Source organism: Phocoena phocoena, chromosome 8, assembly GCF_963924675.1.
Source record: "Phocoena phocoena chromosome 8, mPhoPho1.1, whole genome shotgun sequence".
NCBI lineage: Eukaryota > Metazoa > Chordata > Mammalia > Artiodactyla > Phocoenidae > Phocoena > Phocoena phocoena.
Window position 1 is genome coordinate 41,311,308 of NC_089226.1, and position 15,735 is coordinate 41,327,042.

A 15,735-nucleotide genomic window follows, 5' to 3' on the forward strand; every position below is an offset into this window, starting at 1 on the left:
ATGGTAAAAAAATAATAATAGGGCTTCCCTGGTGGCGCAGTGGTTGAGAGTCCGCCTGCCGATGCAGGGGACACGGGTTCATGCCCCGGTCTGGGAAGATCCCACGTGCCGCGGAGCGGCTGGGCCCGTGAGCCATGGCCGCTGAGCCTGTGCGTCCAGAGCCTGTGCTCCGCAACGGGAGAGGCCACAACAGTGAGAGGTCCGCGTAACGCAAAAAAAAAAAAAAAATAATAATAATAATAATAATAAAAATTTAAGAAAAATTAAAAAAAAAAAACAAACCCAGCTGTAAGTGCATATAATAAAGGCTAAACACTGTATTTCAGAATAAACACAGCATTTGAGTACTTCTCCCTTTTATTCACATGTTTTGGCCTTTTCTTTTACCACCAGTCCTGCCCTGGTAGTTAGCATTGGGCTTCTCACTTTATCACCCATATCGCTTATATTGGGTTAAAGCACAAAGTCACTTAGATCAGTAACTGGAGTTCAAATTCACAGCTCTTTTTCTTCTTCTTTCCTTATGTCATAACCGTAGAACCCATATAGTTAAATTCATTAAATTAATGAATTGCATTAGATCCAGCTCCCCTTATAAAAACTCTAGCTGGAAGACAGATAGAAAATATATTAATATATTATAATAAGTGCATTCTAAATTAATGTAAATATTAAACATATAATAATGTATATTTCTATTCATTCCAGCAGTCATTGACTTTGATAGGTTATTTTTCCTTCCTTTTCTTTTTAATAGGTTTCCTAAGGCAGAGGGGACAGCTCCGGCAAGCGATCTGTCTCTCGATGCTTTAAAAATCCTAGGGGGCCTCCTCCCTGCCTCCAGGCCCGGGACGGGAGTAGCCATAAACGTTCTGGCTCCAGCTGCTGCTGTCAGTTTGCTCTGTTCACCGTCTGCTCTCTTGTGGCTCATGGAAGTATGAAGGCAGATTAGAGTCTGGAGGTCAGTGTAAATGTTACGTGCTCCTTAGCTGGGGACAGATGTGAGCATACGCACGAAATGCAGTCTTTTCCAAGTAGAGAAAGACTTCCGGTTACTGAAAAACAGCTTTCCCCAAACCAAATGCTCCCCATATGCGATACTGTAGTTCTTCCCTCTCTTCAACTATGATAAGAAATTAGGTCCTTTCTGAAATATTTATCGTGAGAGGGACTTGACCCTCATACGCCAACCCTGAACAATGCTGTGTGTCCTTTGACCTCCGATGTACCCAGGCCTGGGTCTTGGGGACACTTTCCTGGGGATAACAACCCTCTTCCCAGCTAAAGCCGTAAAGCTTCCAGCAACATAGAATCCAGTATGCTTTCAATGGGTGTTGAGGGGTTAACTTGTTTTTAGAAAACACATGCTCACATCATCCCCTTTGCAGAGAAGCACTCATACCTACTATCGTTAGGAGTCTTAAAGACCCTCTCTCTGGTGGAGGAAAGTGGCTCATCCACTCCCATACAACCGTTAAGGGACAACAGTGTCTGCTCCCATTGGCTTCTGGGAGGAAGTTTATCTTATTAACTGTCGTTAAATAATCCAGGTTTAATTAACTTGTTCTGTGATCAGTGACAGCTTGCGGGGAATGCAGGCTCTAGACCTTCATGATCTGCATCTCCAGGCATCCATCAGTCTGGTGCCAGAGTGAGCATGAAGGGAGAAAGGTCCCACTTTATCAAACCCACTGACACCGTTTGTGGTGAGTCAGGGCAGGGCAGAAGGATCAGATGTTTTTAGCAATTGTCAGAGCATAAAGCAGGCAGAGAAATCTCTGTTTCGCATCCCTAGGTCCCCTCTGGAAGGTGGGGCACTGTAGTAGGAAAGGGTGCGGCATCGACAGGCAGCAGCCCTGGATTTTGGCCCTAGTTATTCAACGTATTTCCTGTGTGGCTCTGAACAAGTCACTTGACTTCTCTGGGTCTTGCTTTTCTTTTGTGAAAAATGAGGATAATGATTCTTCATAGAGTTGTGAGCATTAGATGGGCTAATGTATGTGAAAGCAACTTGTAAAGAAAAAAATTTAGAATAAAAACAAATTACTACAAGGTCCCCTAACTGGAGACACTAGGCTGACAATATGGCAGAGATCTAAACTCCAGTGTAATCCTTTTCTTGCTGTTCTTTCTGGGTCAGATTCACGATTTGTAAACTGACAGATGATATGAAATACTGTGTGCATGGGAGGAGCTTTTTGTTAATCAGCGTCACAGGCCATGTGCAGCTGGGTTAGCCCCTTCACAAGCTTATCCCGGGCAGAGGTATTCTTTTCACAAAGTCTCTCTACCAGGAGAAATGTGCCCAAGATGTGGCCATTCATCACAAGGTTTCCCACCCCTGAAACTTAGCTCGGTTGGAAATTTAGGTCACTTTCTACAGAGCTGACAATATACAATTCACTTGAGCAGAAGCTCAGAGCTTTGGAACCTGCAGGGAGGAGGAAGGTGATCCTCCCGTGGTTTTAAAAGGGTCTCAGTTCCCTATGCATGACTCTCCTCTCCTTATCTCCCCAGAATTCCCACAGCTCCCAGCATTAAGTCTATGCCTTTAGCTAATACATCAGTATTTAGCTGTGATTATTATTGCTGCCACTTTGAGCTTATTCAACCTCTTGATTTATATCACTGCCTCATTATACTGAGAATCTAATGACTGATGGTAAACATCCTACACCCTGAGTTCGCATGCTTTGCCAAGATGCCATGTCTCAGCCAATGCCACGTAAGTCAATAAGCTTCCTTCTTAATTCCTGGCCTGCATGAAGTTTTAAAACACATTCTCCTAAGGTCCCTTGGCTTTGAAGTGGTTTCTTGTGGTTGTCCCAGAAGCACAGAATCACGTTGATAGGTGTTTGCTTGGCTCCGCCATATTTTCTGGATGATTCTGCTAAAGGCTGAGTACAGTTTCATTCAACATATCCTCTCTGGGGCAGCTGTGTGTGGATGGAATATATAAGGGGTTATCCACATGGTGAGAAGCTGGTATCACCTCCATACTGGGTACCTCCAAACCTCCCCTGGCACTTCAGGACTCATACATGCTGGAGATCAGGGATCTGCAGAGACATATCTGTTGTGAATGAGAAATAAAAACTTCCCAGTTTTTAGGGGGAATCTGGTTAAGATTCGGAGATAACACTAAATTATTCAGAATCCCTGGGGTTGGGACAATGGGCTCTGTCCTTTGAGAATTAGCATTAACAATCCCCAGCCCAAGTGCAAACACAATCTCAGGTTGTTTTATGTTGTTTTTTTTTTTTTTTTTGCGGTACGCGGGCCTCTCACTGTTGTGGCCTCTCCCGTTGCGGAGCACAGGCTGCGGACGCGCAGGCTCAGCGGCCATGGCTCATGGGCCTAGCTGCTCCGCGGCATGTGGGATCCTCCCAGACCGGGGCACGAACCCGTGTCCCCTGCATCGGCAGGCGGACTCTCAACCACGGCGCCACCAGGGAAGGCCTGTTTTATGTTTTTTAAAATCTCATCAAGGCTAAGTTTTAAGTGTCTTACTGCCTTGCAGAAGCGTTCATCATTTTATTTTATTTTATTGTGCTTATGAGAAGTACATCACTGTGGCTGCCTCTCACAGGCTCCATTTACCTATCCTACCATATTTTTCCAGGACTGTCCAGACTCCCCACCATCCAACTCAATCCGGCTGAGCTCCCTGTTGTTCGCTCAGTACACGATGCCGGTTCTTGGTCCATGAGAATGGGGATCATGTTAGCCTCGCTCACCATTGTATCTCCAGCAGCCCGCCTAGGGCTTGGAAAAGTATTTAATTCACTGTTGAGTGAGTGAGCAAATGAAAGGGTGCCCCGAATCCCTGGGCTTTTCTCTTCACTTCTCTCTCTGCTCAAAATACCTTCCCAGGACTATTCATTGCTTCCAACGCCTTTCATGGACTCCTTCAAGTAGGACAGAGGATTCCTTCCTTTTTGCTTATTCTGTGCCCCAACTACAGGAATTACAACTCTTTCTAGCTCCTATTTTTCACAGCCAAGGAGCAAAGGTACTTCTGTTGTTTGTCTAGAAAAAGAGATTCAAGGGGTCCTAAAAACTAGCCTTAGATGACTGGAGGGCAACTTGTACAGGAGGGGTTAGACAGCTCGGGTTCTGTATGGCTCTAAATGGTGGAGCTGGGTGACATCACAAGGAGGTGGATTTTGGTGCCCTAGAGGAGAGAAGTTGTGTTAGGTCCATCTTGTGAGGTAGTGAGTGCCCGGACTGGGGTTCAAACCTTGGCTGAATTATTGTGCCAGGAGTACAGTAAACAGGATGTCTGTAGTGGGTGGGAGGTTGGACTGGGTGAATTTCAAGTTCCTTTCACATCTGTGCAGAGGTGATAGGGTACAGTGGTTAGGACTGCCAGGTGTGAATCCTAGCTTGACCCTTACTAAGTTTGTGACCTTGAGCAAGTCAACTGATATTTCCAAGTCCAAGTTTCCTTAGCTTTTTTTTTTTTTTTTTTTTTTTTTTGCGGTACGCGGGCCTCTCACTGTTGTGGCCTCTCCCATTGCGGAGCCAGGCTTTCGGACGCGCAGGCTCACCAGTCATGGCTCACGGTAGCAGCCGCTCCGCGGCATGTGGGATCTTCCCGGACCGGGGCAAGAACCCGTGTCCCCTGCATCGTCAGGCGGACTCTCAACCACTGCGCCACCAGGGAAGCCCCTTCCTTAGCTTTTGAGGAAAGTTAACGATACCTACTCTTTAGGGTTATGATGAGGGTTAAATGCAATGACACATGTGTGAAAAACAGCACAGTAACAGGTCACCGCTCACTAAATATTAGTTGCAATGTTTGTCCCTGCCTTTATCTGTGCACTGCACTGCACGCGGTTTCTCGCCTCTATTCCTTGGCTCTAATGTTCCTCAGGCTTGAGCACTCCCTCCCCATCACCTACCTAATGCTAGGCATCCTTTCAGACCTAGTGCAGGTGGCATCACCCTCAGTGTTCTTCTCCCTGCCCTGCAAACCCTCACAGTGGCATCATACACCACTGGCTGAGGGCACGGCTGCTGTCACCCTCAGCCCTGCCAGCACAGGGCTCACCCACGGCAGATGCTCCACGCGTTTTACTGGAGCTCCAGTTTCTAGTCTGGGTTCCATATCTGAACCAGGACTGGACAAATCAGGCATCCACTTCCACTAACATTCTCATAAACTCTTAAACTCTGATGGTCTCGTGGCAAGTCCATTCTCTTGGACAAGCGTCTCCTTTTTGATATATTTCTAGATTAGACTTTTGAAAAATCAATGAAAATTTTCCAAAATGGACAATCATCACGGCCCCACGGGCTGCCCCAATGCTCTGTCCTCTGGCTTCCGCAGAGGAGCTCAAGGGCCTTTATCATTCCCCATCGTTTAGGTTGGTGTCGGGCTTTCTTACCCAAGTGCCAAAGTTCACTGAACATCTGAAGTTTACCAGGAGCCACCGCACGACCTCAGAACTCTCTCTGTAGCTCTCAAACTTTTGTTCAAACGTGATGCTTCATGGGGGCTGGAATATAATGAGGCTCTTTGGCACTAAATTTCAAGCCTGTCTGCATTTTGTCAAAGCAACTCAGCATTTTGGTTTAAGATGTAAATGATGTTAATTTGACCCAAAAGTCTGCATGAGAGAAAGATGGGTTGGAAGTTGGGAGGAGGGTAGAATATTGAGGCCAAATCTGTATAAATATTACTACACAGCCCAGAATGGGCAGCTACCTCTATTTATCATCCTAATTATTCCACCAGGTGGTGGGAAAGTCCGTTTATTGTATCTGCCAACCTTCTAGGGTAAACAGACAAGCAGCAATACTGGGTGTGCGTGCGTGTGTGTGTGTGTGTGTGTGTGTGTGTGTGTGCGTATGTGTGTGTGTTTGGGGGCCTGGGGGCATTTACTGACTTCAATTACCTCTCCTTTCCAATAAATGAGAAAATGTCTAAAATGATTAATGCTTTCCTTAACAGTTCTTCACTGTATTTTTATTTACGAGGATACTTCAGAAAAACCGAGAGAGCCATTACTATGATAATTAAGAGTTTGCCCTCTGAACCCAGAGGAAATTGTTTTTATTTTATGTTGATGTGAGATTTCTTAGAGTTTGGTTTCCTCACCAAACTCGCCAGAATTAGAATCACCCAGGCTACATATATAGTGGCTCCTAGGCTCCACCCAAAACCTCCTGCTATATTTGAGTGTGGGTCTCAGTAGTGGGCATTTCTAGTAAGCCACAGGCATAGTGGGGTCTGAGATCCTCTGCTATTCTGCCATGGGTCTATGAGGTTGGTGATCAGTCAGGAAAAATGGGGTTATTTGAATATTCTTATAGAGTACATAGCACTGGGGTTATGAATCATATAAAAAATGGAAGAGTTCCTGTTCTTAAGATGCAGGTAATAAAACAAGGGCCCAAGGTGAACCTTTATTAAATCAGCATGCCCTTCTCACCAGCCGTATGGCCCTGGGCAAAGCAGGGAGCTACCACATTTATAAAAGGGAGATTATCGTATATCAGCTGCTGAAGTTGGGGATTGGGCCAGATGATGTTTTGAGGTCCTTTTACCACTAACATCCAGTATTTTATTTTGCAGCTTAATTACAAGAGTGACTTAAAGGTGCAAAGGGGCTGAGAAGTGAGGCTGAGTCTGCACAGAGCTCTTGTTCAGGAAATGCTCGCTTTTTAAACCGAGACGGCCTCCTCTTGGGACGTCTCGGGGCTGAATCACAAAAACTTCCAGCATTCCGGGTTTCCCGGGAGTGGAAAGATTTATGGGGACTCGAGGACAGGAGTCCTGGGCCAGGATACCACCTTGAAACTCATTGCATTTCAAACATCAGTGTCTCATGCAAAATGCAGAGCAAGACCCCTCTCTCCAACAAAATCTGAATCCCTGCTTTGAAGAAAACTGCTAAGCCTGCCCTCCCCTTGTCTCTTCTTGAAGAACTCATACTCATCTCTCAAAACTTAGAATATAGGTGGTCTCTGGTGCCTAAATGTCACAGAAAGCTTTCCTCTGGCCACGATACGCACTCTGTCCTTTTTCCTCCCCAGCATTCCTTATAACACTATTAATGCAAACAGGTACTTGCAACAACTGAGTTCACAATAGCCAGCTCCTAAGAGCAGGGACTGTGTCTTTTTTCACTTTGAATCTGCGGTGCCTAGGACATTGCCGGCACCACAGTTTTTTACTGGATGAAATGAGTTCCCAGAGCACAAGGATTAATTAGCCGATTTAGTTTCTCCTTCAGAGTCTGCACTGTCCTGTCTCGAACCTCTTTTGAACCCTGCTGTGAATCACTGCAGGAAGGCTCTAGCAGAGCTTTGGGGCATAAATCAATTTGCCTACAAAGGAAATATGGTAGGGTCTGGACGACTGGCATTCATAAATCCTGCATGTTGGTGGCTTCTGCCAGAAATGCATTTCACCTAGCACACATGCTTGGAGTTACTTTGGAGCTACTTTGGAGCTAATTTACATATTCAACAGTTTGGATATCACTGCATCTACGTGATGAAAACACAAACAGAATTCACTGGGGACCACAAAGTGAGTGGCCAGCACTCTTCTAGGCTGCTTGGAGGTCATCAAAAGGTCTCTCGAGGGAGCTGTGATCTCTGGGGCCTTCCTCTGATGAACTCATTCTCCAAAGTGCAACACAAAACTTTCTACAAGGGAAGAGGGCAGGGGCCCTGCCTGTCCTCAATTACCTAAAGGATGTTTTATAAATGGCTTCTCTTCTGGCCACAGTACCTTTAGGCCAAGTTTACACTGGCTAGAAAAACTCCAGGTGCAATTTTCTTCGAAGAGAGCAGTGAATTTATGGCGCCACATGTCAGAGAGAGAAAAAGAGGGAGAGAGCAAGGTTTCTTGCTGACCACTGTGGTCAGGCGACTCTGTGCAGCTATGGCCTCTGACCAGGGAAGGTCAAGGTTCAGTGACTCTAGTTACGTCGACAAATACAAACCATTCCATCTCTGCCGCTCTGAGGGCTGAATCCACCCCTTGACTGTGCTCCAGAATATCTGGCCCCTGTTTTTCACTGAAGCAAATCCAGCTGTCTTTCCCCTCTGCGATAGCTTCTGAACTTGTTTCCCTGCCTCTGGCCCGGCCCCCTCTAACCCATTCACCTCTGCAGCCAGCAGGCTCTTCATGAAATACAGACCTGATTCTGTCACTTCTCCCCCCTCAAATGAGCCAATGGCTCCCACTGCTTTGAGATAATTTCTAGAACTTCACCCTGGCTAATGGCTCTTCTGTGATCACTGGGCCGACTCACAAGTCTCCTTTGTCATCACTGGAAATCTCTTTCAATCCCCTCATTGTAGGTTGCTGTCTTGCCCCTAAGCCTCATACAAACAGCCCCTCCACTGGAATGCTGTCCCTCCCCTACCTGTTTTCACACGTCTAATTCCTACTTTTTTTTTTTCTAACATTGAAATATAGTTGATTTACAATGACGTGTTAGCTTCAGGTGTACAGCAAAGTTCTACATATATATTTATATATATATATATATATATATATACTTTTTCAGATTCTTTTCCATTATAGGTTATTACAAGATATTGAATATAGCTCCCTGTGCTATACAGTAGGTGCTTATTGTTTATTTTACATATAGTACTGTTATCTGTTAATCCCATACTCCTAATTTATACCCTCCACCTTGCCCCTTTGATAACCATAAGTTTGTTTTCTATGACTGAGAGTCAAATTCTGTTTTGTAAATAAGTTCGTTCATATAATTTGTTTTTGGATTCCACATGTAGGTGATATCATATGATACTTGGTGCAGCCACCATGGAGAACAGTATGGAGGTTCCTTAAAAAACTAAAAATAGAGTTACCGTATGATCCAGCAATCCCACTCCTGGCCGTATATCCAGAAAAGACAAAAACTCTAATCTGAAAAGACACATGCACCCCAATGTTCATTGCAGCACTATTTACAATGTGCAAGACATGGCGGTCAGTAAATATTTTGTCCAATGAGTAAATGAACGAATGCATGCATGCCAGGATGGTAATCCAGGCCACCTCTGAAAGCTCAGGACTGGGGAGGGAACTCTCCGAACCGCACTCACCGTTACAGGTGCAGCGCACGTTCCTGTAGAAACGCGGGCACACGAAGCTGATGCGAGCTGTGCTGTAGGTCATGAGCGCGTGGGAATCCAGCGACAAGCCTTGCTCGCAATGCTGCTCCTGGCAATCCAGCCCGGAGCAGTTCTTCTCCAGGATGGCTGAGATGCGCATGACGTTCTCCAGATGTCTCCTGGCGTTGGACAGCTTCTGGATCAGGTAGGCCGGCTTGTAGAACTCACTGTTGGGCGTCTCCACCGCGAACAGCATGTCCAGCTCATGGGTGCCCGCCACGGGCTGGATGCTGATGATATGCAGGCTGTCCTGCTTCTGGGTGAGGACCGCGTTCCGCAGGGTGCGCCGGAACCCGTGCATGTGCAGCCCCACAAAGTCCTCGGGGGATACGTTCTCGAAGCGGATGGTGACGGTGTTCTGCAGCATCTCGTGCACCAGCTGCTCCACATGCACGACCACGTCGATGGGCACCTGGAAACGGCCATCACTCACTGACACGTTCAGGATGTACTTCCCGCTGTCCAGGCCTCCTAGGGCGATGATTTTCCCATCATGACTGTTCACCTTGAACAAGCTTTTCTGCTCCGATTTCAGGGCAAATGTGAGGACATCATACACATCTTGATCTGTGGCATGGATCTTCCCAATGACCCCACCAGGAAAGTCGTCCTCCATGGTGACAATGAAAATTTCCAGGGGAATGGCTGTGGGCTTGTGGATGCTTTCCTCGATGACCCGCACACGGATGTAGGAGTTAGAAACTTGCTGAGGTTTGCCTGAGTCTTTTGCCTAAAACAACCAAGAGGGAGAAAGCCAAGGAAGTAAGAAAAAAAAGATAATAATTAAAAAAAGATCAACAAAACTCTGAAGATGTCTGTTCCTTTAACCATGTTTGCTTCTTCCTCCATCCCCTGCCACTATTCTGCAAAATGTTGAGGACGTGCATTTAAGTAAGAGGAGTGATTTATCACCTGGGGTCCCCATATGTACACTCTGTTATGGACAATAAAATGTGTCAACACAATAAAGCCATGGGGGTGAATTGGGAGGGAGAACAGAGGGTGCTATAGGATCCAGCATGCCCACAACAGGCTGGCCTTATTTTAATTTTGGACAGAAGCCACAGGGGAACCCCACAAAGTGGCATTCCCACTTGTAGGAGAAATCTTTGTTCTCTTTGGCTTCTTTGCTTTTGATTGGACCAGACAGCACTTTTCTGAACATTTAAGAAACAATGTTATTTAAAGTGAGAAGTACACAATATCAGGGTTTAGAATAAAAGATGGTACACTGAAGGGCAAAATAGGTAGCCTGAAAAAACCCATTTTGACTTCCTTCTTTACATAAGAATTGACAGAACCACTACCCTGAAACAGATCATTACTGAGAACCTGCCATGTGCAATGTGAAGGTAGTCAGTGCTGTAGGACTTCTGAGAAGGGCAGATTCTCAGGGGCTGGGTCCCTAGGGCAGATATCTCAAGATGTGGGGCTGCAAAGGACCTTGCAGGCCAGGTACCATCTGAGGAGACGTGTCCTTGTATGTAGAAGGCAGTAGAAAAGCACAGGCTTGGTCATCACAGAGACCTGAGTTTGAATCTTGGCTCTGCCTCTATGTGTCTGGCCTGGAGTAAGTCACTTAACTTCTTCGAGCCTCAATTTCTGTATCTTTAATTTGAATAAAATAGTCATATCTACCTCACAGGATTCTTGTACTGTGGGGATTAACAGACACAGTGATTGCAACGTACTTAGCACAGGCTTGACTCATAGAAGTACTTAGTATGTGAGAGTTAATGTAATATTGTCATTTTTATTATTACCATCACCACATGCTTTTAAAAATGAATTATATGAACCGGAGATGCTGAAATGGAAAATTCATGTAAGAAGAGATAAATTTAGCAAATTAGGTTGAACTTGAAGTGAAACTGTGTATGGCCTCAAAAGACAGTGATGGGGCTTCCCTGGTGGTGCAGTGGTTGAGAGTCCGCCTGCCGATGCAGGGGACGCGGGTTTGTGCCCCGGTCCGGGAGGATCCCACATGCCGCGGAGCGGCTGGGCCCGTGAGCCATGGCCGCTGAGCCTGCGCGTCCGGAGCCCGTGCTCTGCAACGGGAGAGGCCACACAGTGAGAGACCCGCGTACCGAAAAAAAAAAAAAGACAGTGATGAGTTTGGACACTATAGGCCAGAGGTTGCCCACTCAGATGTTGAAAACCAGAAAGGTGACAGAAAGGCATGAAGCCACTGGGTGTAAGGTGGCAGACTCATGGGCTTGTGGCCTGAGAAGGACTGCACAGTCATGTCTGCCTAAAGTCTGAAAGAGTCAGAATTCACAAGTTTTCAGGCACTAGGGAGCTCAGATGGATTTAGTTTAGGGGTTGGCACACTTTTTCTGTAAAGGGCTAGATAAGAAATAGTTTAGGCTTTGGGGTTACATGATCTCTATCAACTACTCAACTATCATTCCAGCAGAGAAGAAGCCCAGAGCATATGTAAATGAATCGCTGAGGCTGTGTTCTAATAAAACTTTACTTATAAAAACAGGCTGAGGACAGGATGTGGTTCAGGGGCTATTATAGTCTGTTGACCTCTGGTTTAGTGGAATGACATAATCAAAGTGGACTGATATAATCAAAGTGGAATGATTAGCCTGGAGGGGTGTAGGGATAGATCAGAAAAGAATGAGGCTGAAGCCAGAGGAACACCCGGGAGGCTTCTGCAATAGTGTGAGTATCGGGCGATATAGAATAAAGTGGGGTGATGGCAAAGGGAACATACCTGATGCACACGGGGACCTTATGAAGGCAGAAACGTGCGACTTGGTGGTAGTTTAATATAAGGGACTAGTAGGAGGAAGCTCTCCATGGTGTTTACAAAGTCTGAGTTGTGAAATATGCTCTCTAACAACCAGAGAAGGTATGCAAAGAACTGTACTAGCTTCTGTGAGAAGGCACTAAAACTCTCTCCTTGCCCTTGAGGACCTATACTGTGATATAAAATCATTCACATAATATTGTTGGACGCATGGGTGGCAACTGAAGAGTTTATCAATGTGCTTGGACCCAAAAGTCATTAATTTGGAAGGTTTCGTGGAGTAGAGTAAGCCATAATTTATCCAAAGAAATAAGGTACACGATGAAATGCTACATAAAGAATGGCTATTGTTATTATTGCCACCATTAATAATGAGTTTAGGTTGCCCTCTGTGCCAACTGTGGGTTAAAAAAGTCACTCAGTTTCACTGATGGGACCCACATCTTGGTACTGGCAAAATTTGCACCCAGTGAATTTTTGGTGCTCTCTCTTTCCTGCTCCTATCCACACCCTTCCCAGAACTGCCACTTTTGCCTCTTTGTCTCACTTCATTTTACACCATGACCTTGAAGAAGCTGAAATGTTGGGAGGCCATTGCCATCTGAATCCCTGTTCCCCTCCCATCTCACTGGGGAAACTTACCAAGTTGAGGTCTCTTCAAAAGCAGAGGCCATGAAATAGCTCAATCACATTAGGACAAGGATTGGTTCTTTCCCCACTTGGGTTGACCTGGGAAATACTTCTCAGTACCAAGCAGCAAGCCTTGACAAATGAGTTGTCTTTGGGGCTCAACTAGAACCCCAGGAATTTTCAGAATGCAGATTTAAGCCCAGTGACCGTCAGCCCGGCACACCATACAGGAACGTCCCACTTCAACAATGATGCTTCCTTTCCTTCCTGTTCAACTTCACATACAGAGGCCACTTTTATTGGTGTGAAATCGAATTTGAGATTAAAATGAGTAATGAATTGTATTGACTTGCTTGACAAAGAAAACCCAACCAACGGGCCCAGCAACCAGCACGAGAGAAAGCTGGCCTGATGCGGCCAGAGGATGAGGCTGTACCTGGACACACAGCACATACTCTGGAGACTCCATGTGCTGGAAGACCACGGCTGAGCGCAGGATCCCATCCGAGTCCAACACGAACGCCTCCTCTTCGTTTCCCGACAAAATAGAGAAGGAGAAGGGAGGCCCATTGTGAAAGGAGTCTCTGTCTGTCACCACGAGCTGCAAAATGCTGGTGCCTACTGGCTTATTTTCCTGCATAAGAGAGTATATTAAAAGGGAAGATAAAATTACACCTCTCTTCACAGTTAAAGAGAAAACCCATCATTACCAGCTGAGAGTGCTGTGCTAGAAACAGGGCTTTTTGCGGAAGGGATTCCCTGTGATGTTATCTTGTCTTCTGAAAATGTGCTGGCCTCTGTGAGCGTCATGTTTCCCATCCTTCCCTGCCACTCCACAGCTGCCCTGTGAGACAGTGAGCTGCAGGTGAAAACATGAGGACTTGGCTTTGAATGGGTTTGCAGGTTCCAAGGATGCTGCTGGTTATACCTTGTCCTCGAAAGGCTGGAATTGCCCTGAGTTCACCCGAACGGCTCCAGAGATACACGGTGCTCATCAGCCTTCATGACGATGTCAGAAATCCTCTCGGGCCAAGAAAACATCAACCTTTCAGGATGGGAAAGCACTTCGTCACACTTACCACAGCACGGTTACGCGGAGGCCCAACATGGTGACACGAAGTCACAATACCGGACTCTTTAGGGGGACATCCTGGCAACTTCCCAGGAAAAATACAAAGGCGGGTGTCAGGTGAAAAACAGGGCTTTTCACCCCAGCCATCAGAACACAGTTTTGCTATTTCTTAAGGGAAGGGAAAGGGGATGGGATGGATATTCCTCAGTTAGCGAATGAAGAGAAAAGGAATCTGTAAGTTTCGGAAGTCCGGATGTCATTATGCCAACATGATTCTGCAGAAACTCTGCCTTCTACCCCAGATGGAAACACAAAGGCTCCTAGTTACTCCTTCTTGGGCCCAAGGTTGTCCTTACTTTGAAAACACCAAATTGAACTCCTTGGTGGCTCAGGCACTGGTTTCCTTGCTCTGCTCTGTTTAGACTTCAGCATTCCCACGGCTCGGGCCTGAAGTCATTTTCATTAGTTCAGGCCTTCTGATGACATTGACTTTGGATTAACTGAGTTTGGGTCACAGAGATGGAGACAATGATACCCTGCATGACAGCAGTCACGGGCGGGGCGGGCGCACTCACGTTTTAGGCGCTGAATTAGTCTTATGAGAACCATGTGTTGGAAAAAGAAAATTATTCTGGGGTGAATAATGGGAGGAGCATTTTTTTTTGCAGGAGAAAAGAACCTCAGATACTTCTCATGTTGCTTCTCCTCTCAAGTGGCCTTTTGGTTATCAGGAACTAGACACCGTCTCCCTCTGGAATAAGTTGTGGAAACGTCCCAGCCCAGCGTAGATTTATTAGTGCAAGCTGACAGTATCTTCAGCACCACACAAAACAGAAGGTCTATTGATTTGTTTGCTCTCTCTATAAAAGCCATTTCCTCCAAACAAGAGAGAGGGTAAGAGGATGTGTGCCTGAGGGGTCGCATCCGAGGAAGGAGGGTGAAATAGAACACAGACGGGCCCGGTGTTGCAGACAAGAAGCCACGGTCACCACTCATGGGCTCGGAGTCTCTGTTCTCTCCCTGCTGACTTCCTGGAGTGCGTGTGAGAACAGTCTGTCAAGCTGATCGACGCGTGTCATAAAACTGACCTTGAGTAGGCAGAGCCCATTTGGTGCTGGGCTAGTGAGTGGAGGCGGGGGAGGGGGGGCAGAGAGCAGCATCGTGGGGACAGGTGGGGAGCAGAGCCATGGAGGGAAGCGGCAGTAGGGGAAGGGGCAGAGCCTGGGGGGGAGCTCTGTGGAAGCTGGAGAGGGGTGGGAATGCACAGCTGTTGGAATAAGCATCAGAGAGGAGAGGAAACCAAAATACCGCTGGGGAAGGAATCGGGTTTCGCTGAGAAAGGGGTAGGAAGGGAGCAGAGAGCTACTCAGCCTGATTCTGGGGGAGCTCAGTGGTGTGGGGAGCTGGGGGCCTATAGATGGCCAGACTCAAAGTCTTGAATGTTGTTCCAAAGGCGCCCCTCAAGATGGGCGGGTGATTCTGAGGCTGATTTCCTAAAGTATCTGTGGTCCCCACAAGACACATATATCCATCCCTGTCTCCTGTAAGTCCTCCATGCTGACAGTATTCCTGGACTGGATTTCCTGATCCTCTTGAAGTCGGACTTTCAGCTTCTAGAAATACTGGGACATGGAAGTAGCTTGGCGCTTAGTACCGTGCTCACGAGATATCTTTTGAATTAAAAAAAAAAAAATAGCTGGGAAGAAAAGTCGTTCTCTCTGAGAGCAGAACACCAGAAGTAAGTCACTCTCTCCTGCAGTCTAATTTTAGAGAGCAAGTGGGTTTAAACTGGTAAACAAACTGCTTATGGAAGACTGATTTTTTTTTTTTTTTTTTGCAGTACGCGGGCCTCTCACTGTTGTGCCCTCTCCCGTTGCAGAGCACAGGCTCCGGACGCGCAGGCTCAGCGGCCATGGCTCACGGGCCCAGCCGCTCCGCAGCATGTGGGATCCTCCCGGACCAGGGCACGAACCTGTGTCCCCTGAATCGGCAGGCGGACTCTCAACCACTGCGCCACCAGGGAAGCCCTGGAAGACTGATTTTAATGAGGAGCAGCTCTAGCCTGATGGCCAATCTCCCTTTGACAAACAAGATGGTTCGTATCAACCTCCTTCCCCTGCTAAAATAG

The 15,735-nt window shown here is 46.6% G+C and overlaps 1 protein-coding gene across 3 annotated transcripts in view; it reads right to left on the reverse strand.

Moving 5' to 3' along the window:
* Positions 1-15,735, reverse strand: part of FAT3 (FAT atypical cadherin 3) — a 550,552-nt gene that overhangs the window by 36,326 nt on the left and 498,491 nt on the right. For all 3 annotated transcript variants that reach the window (XM_065881705.1, XM_065881704.1, XM_065881703.1), the window contains exons 17-18: positions 12,972-13,169; positions 9,079-9,877 (exon numbers count right to left, since the gene is read on the reverse strand). In XM_065881705.1, coding sequence (XP_065737777.1) covers positions 9,079-9,877; positions 12,972-13,169 — 997 coding nt within the window. The remainder of the gene's footprint in view (positions 1-9,078; positions 9,878-12,971; positions 13,170-15,735) is intronic.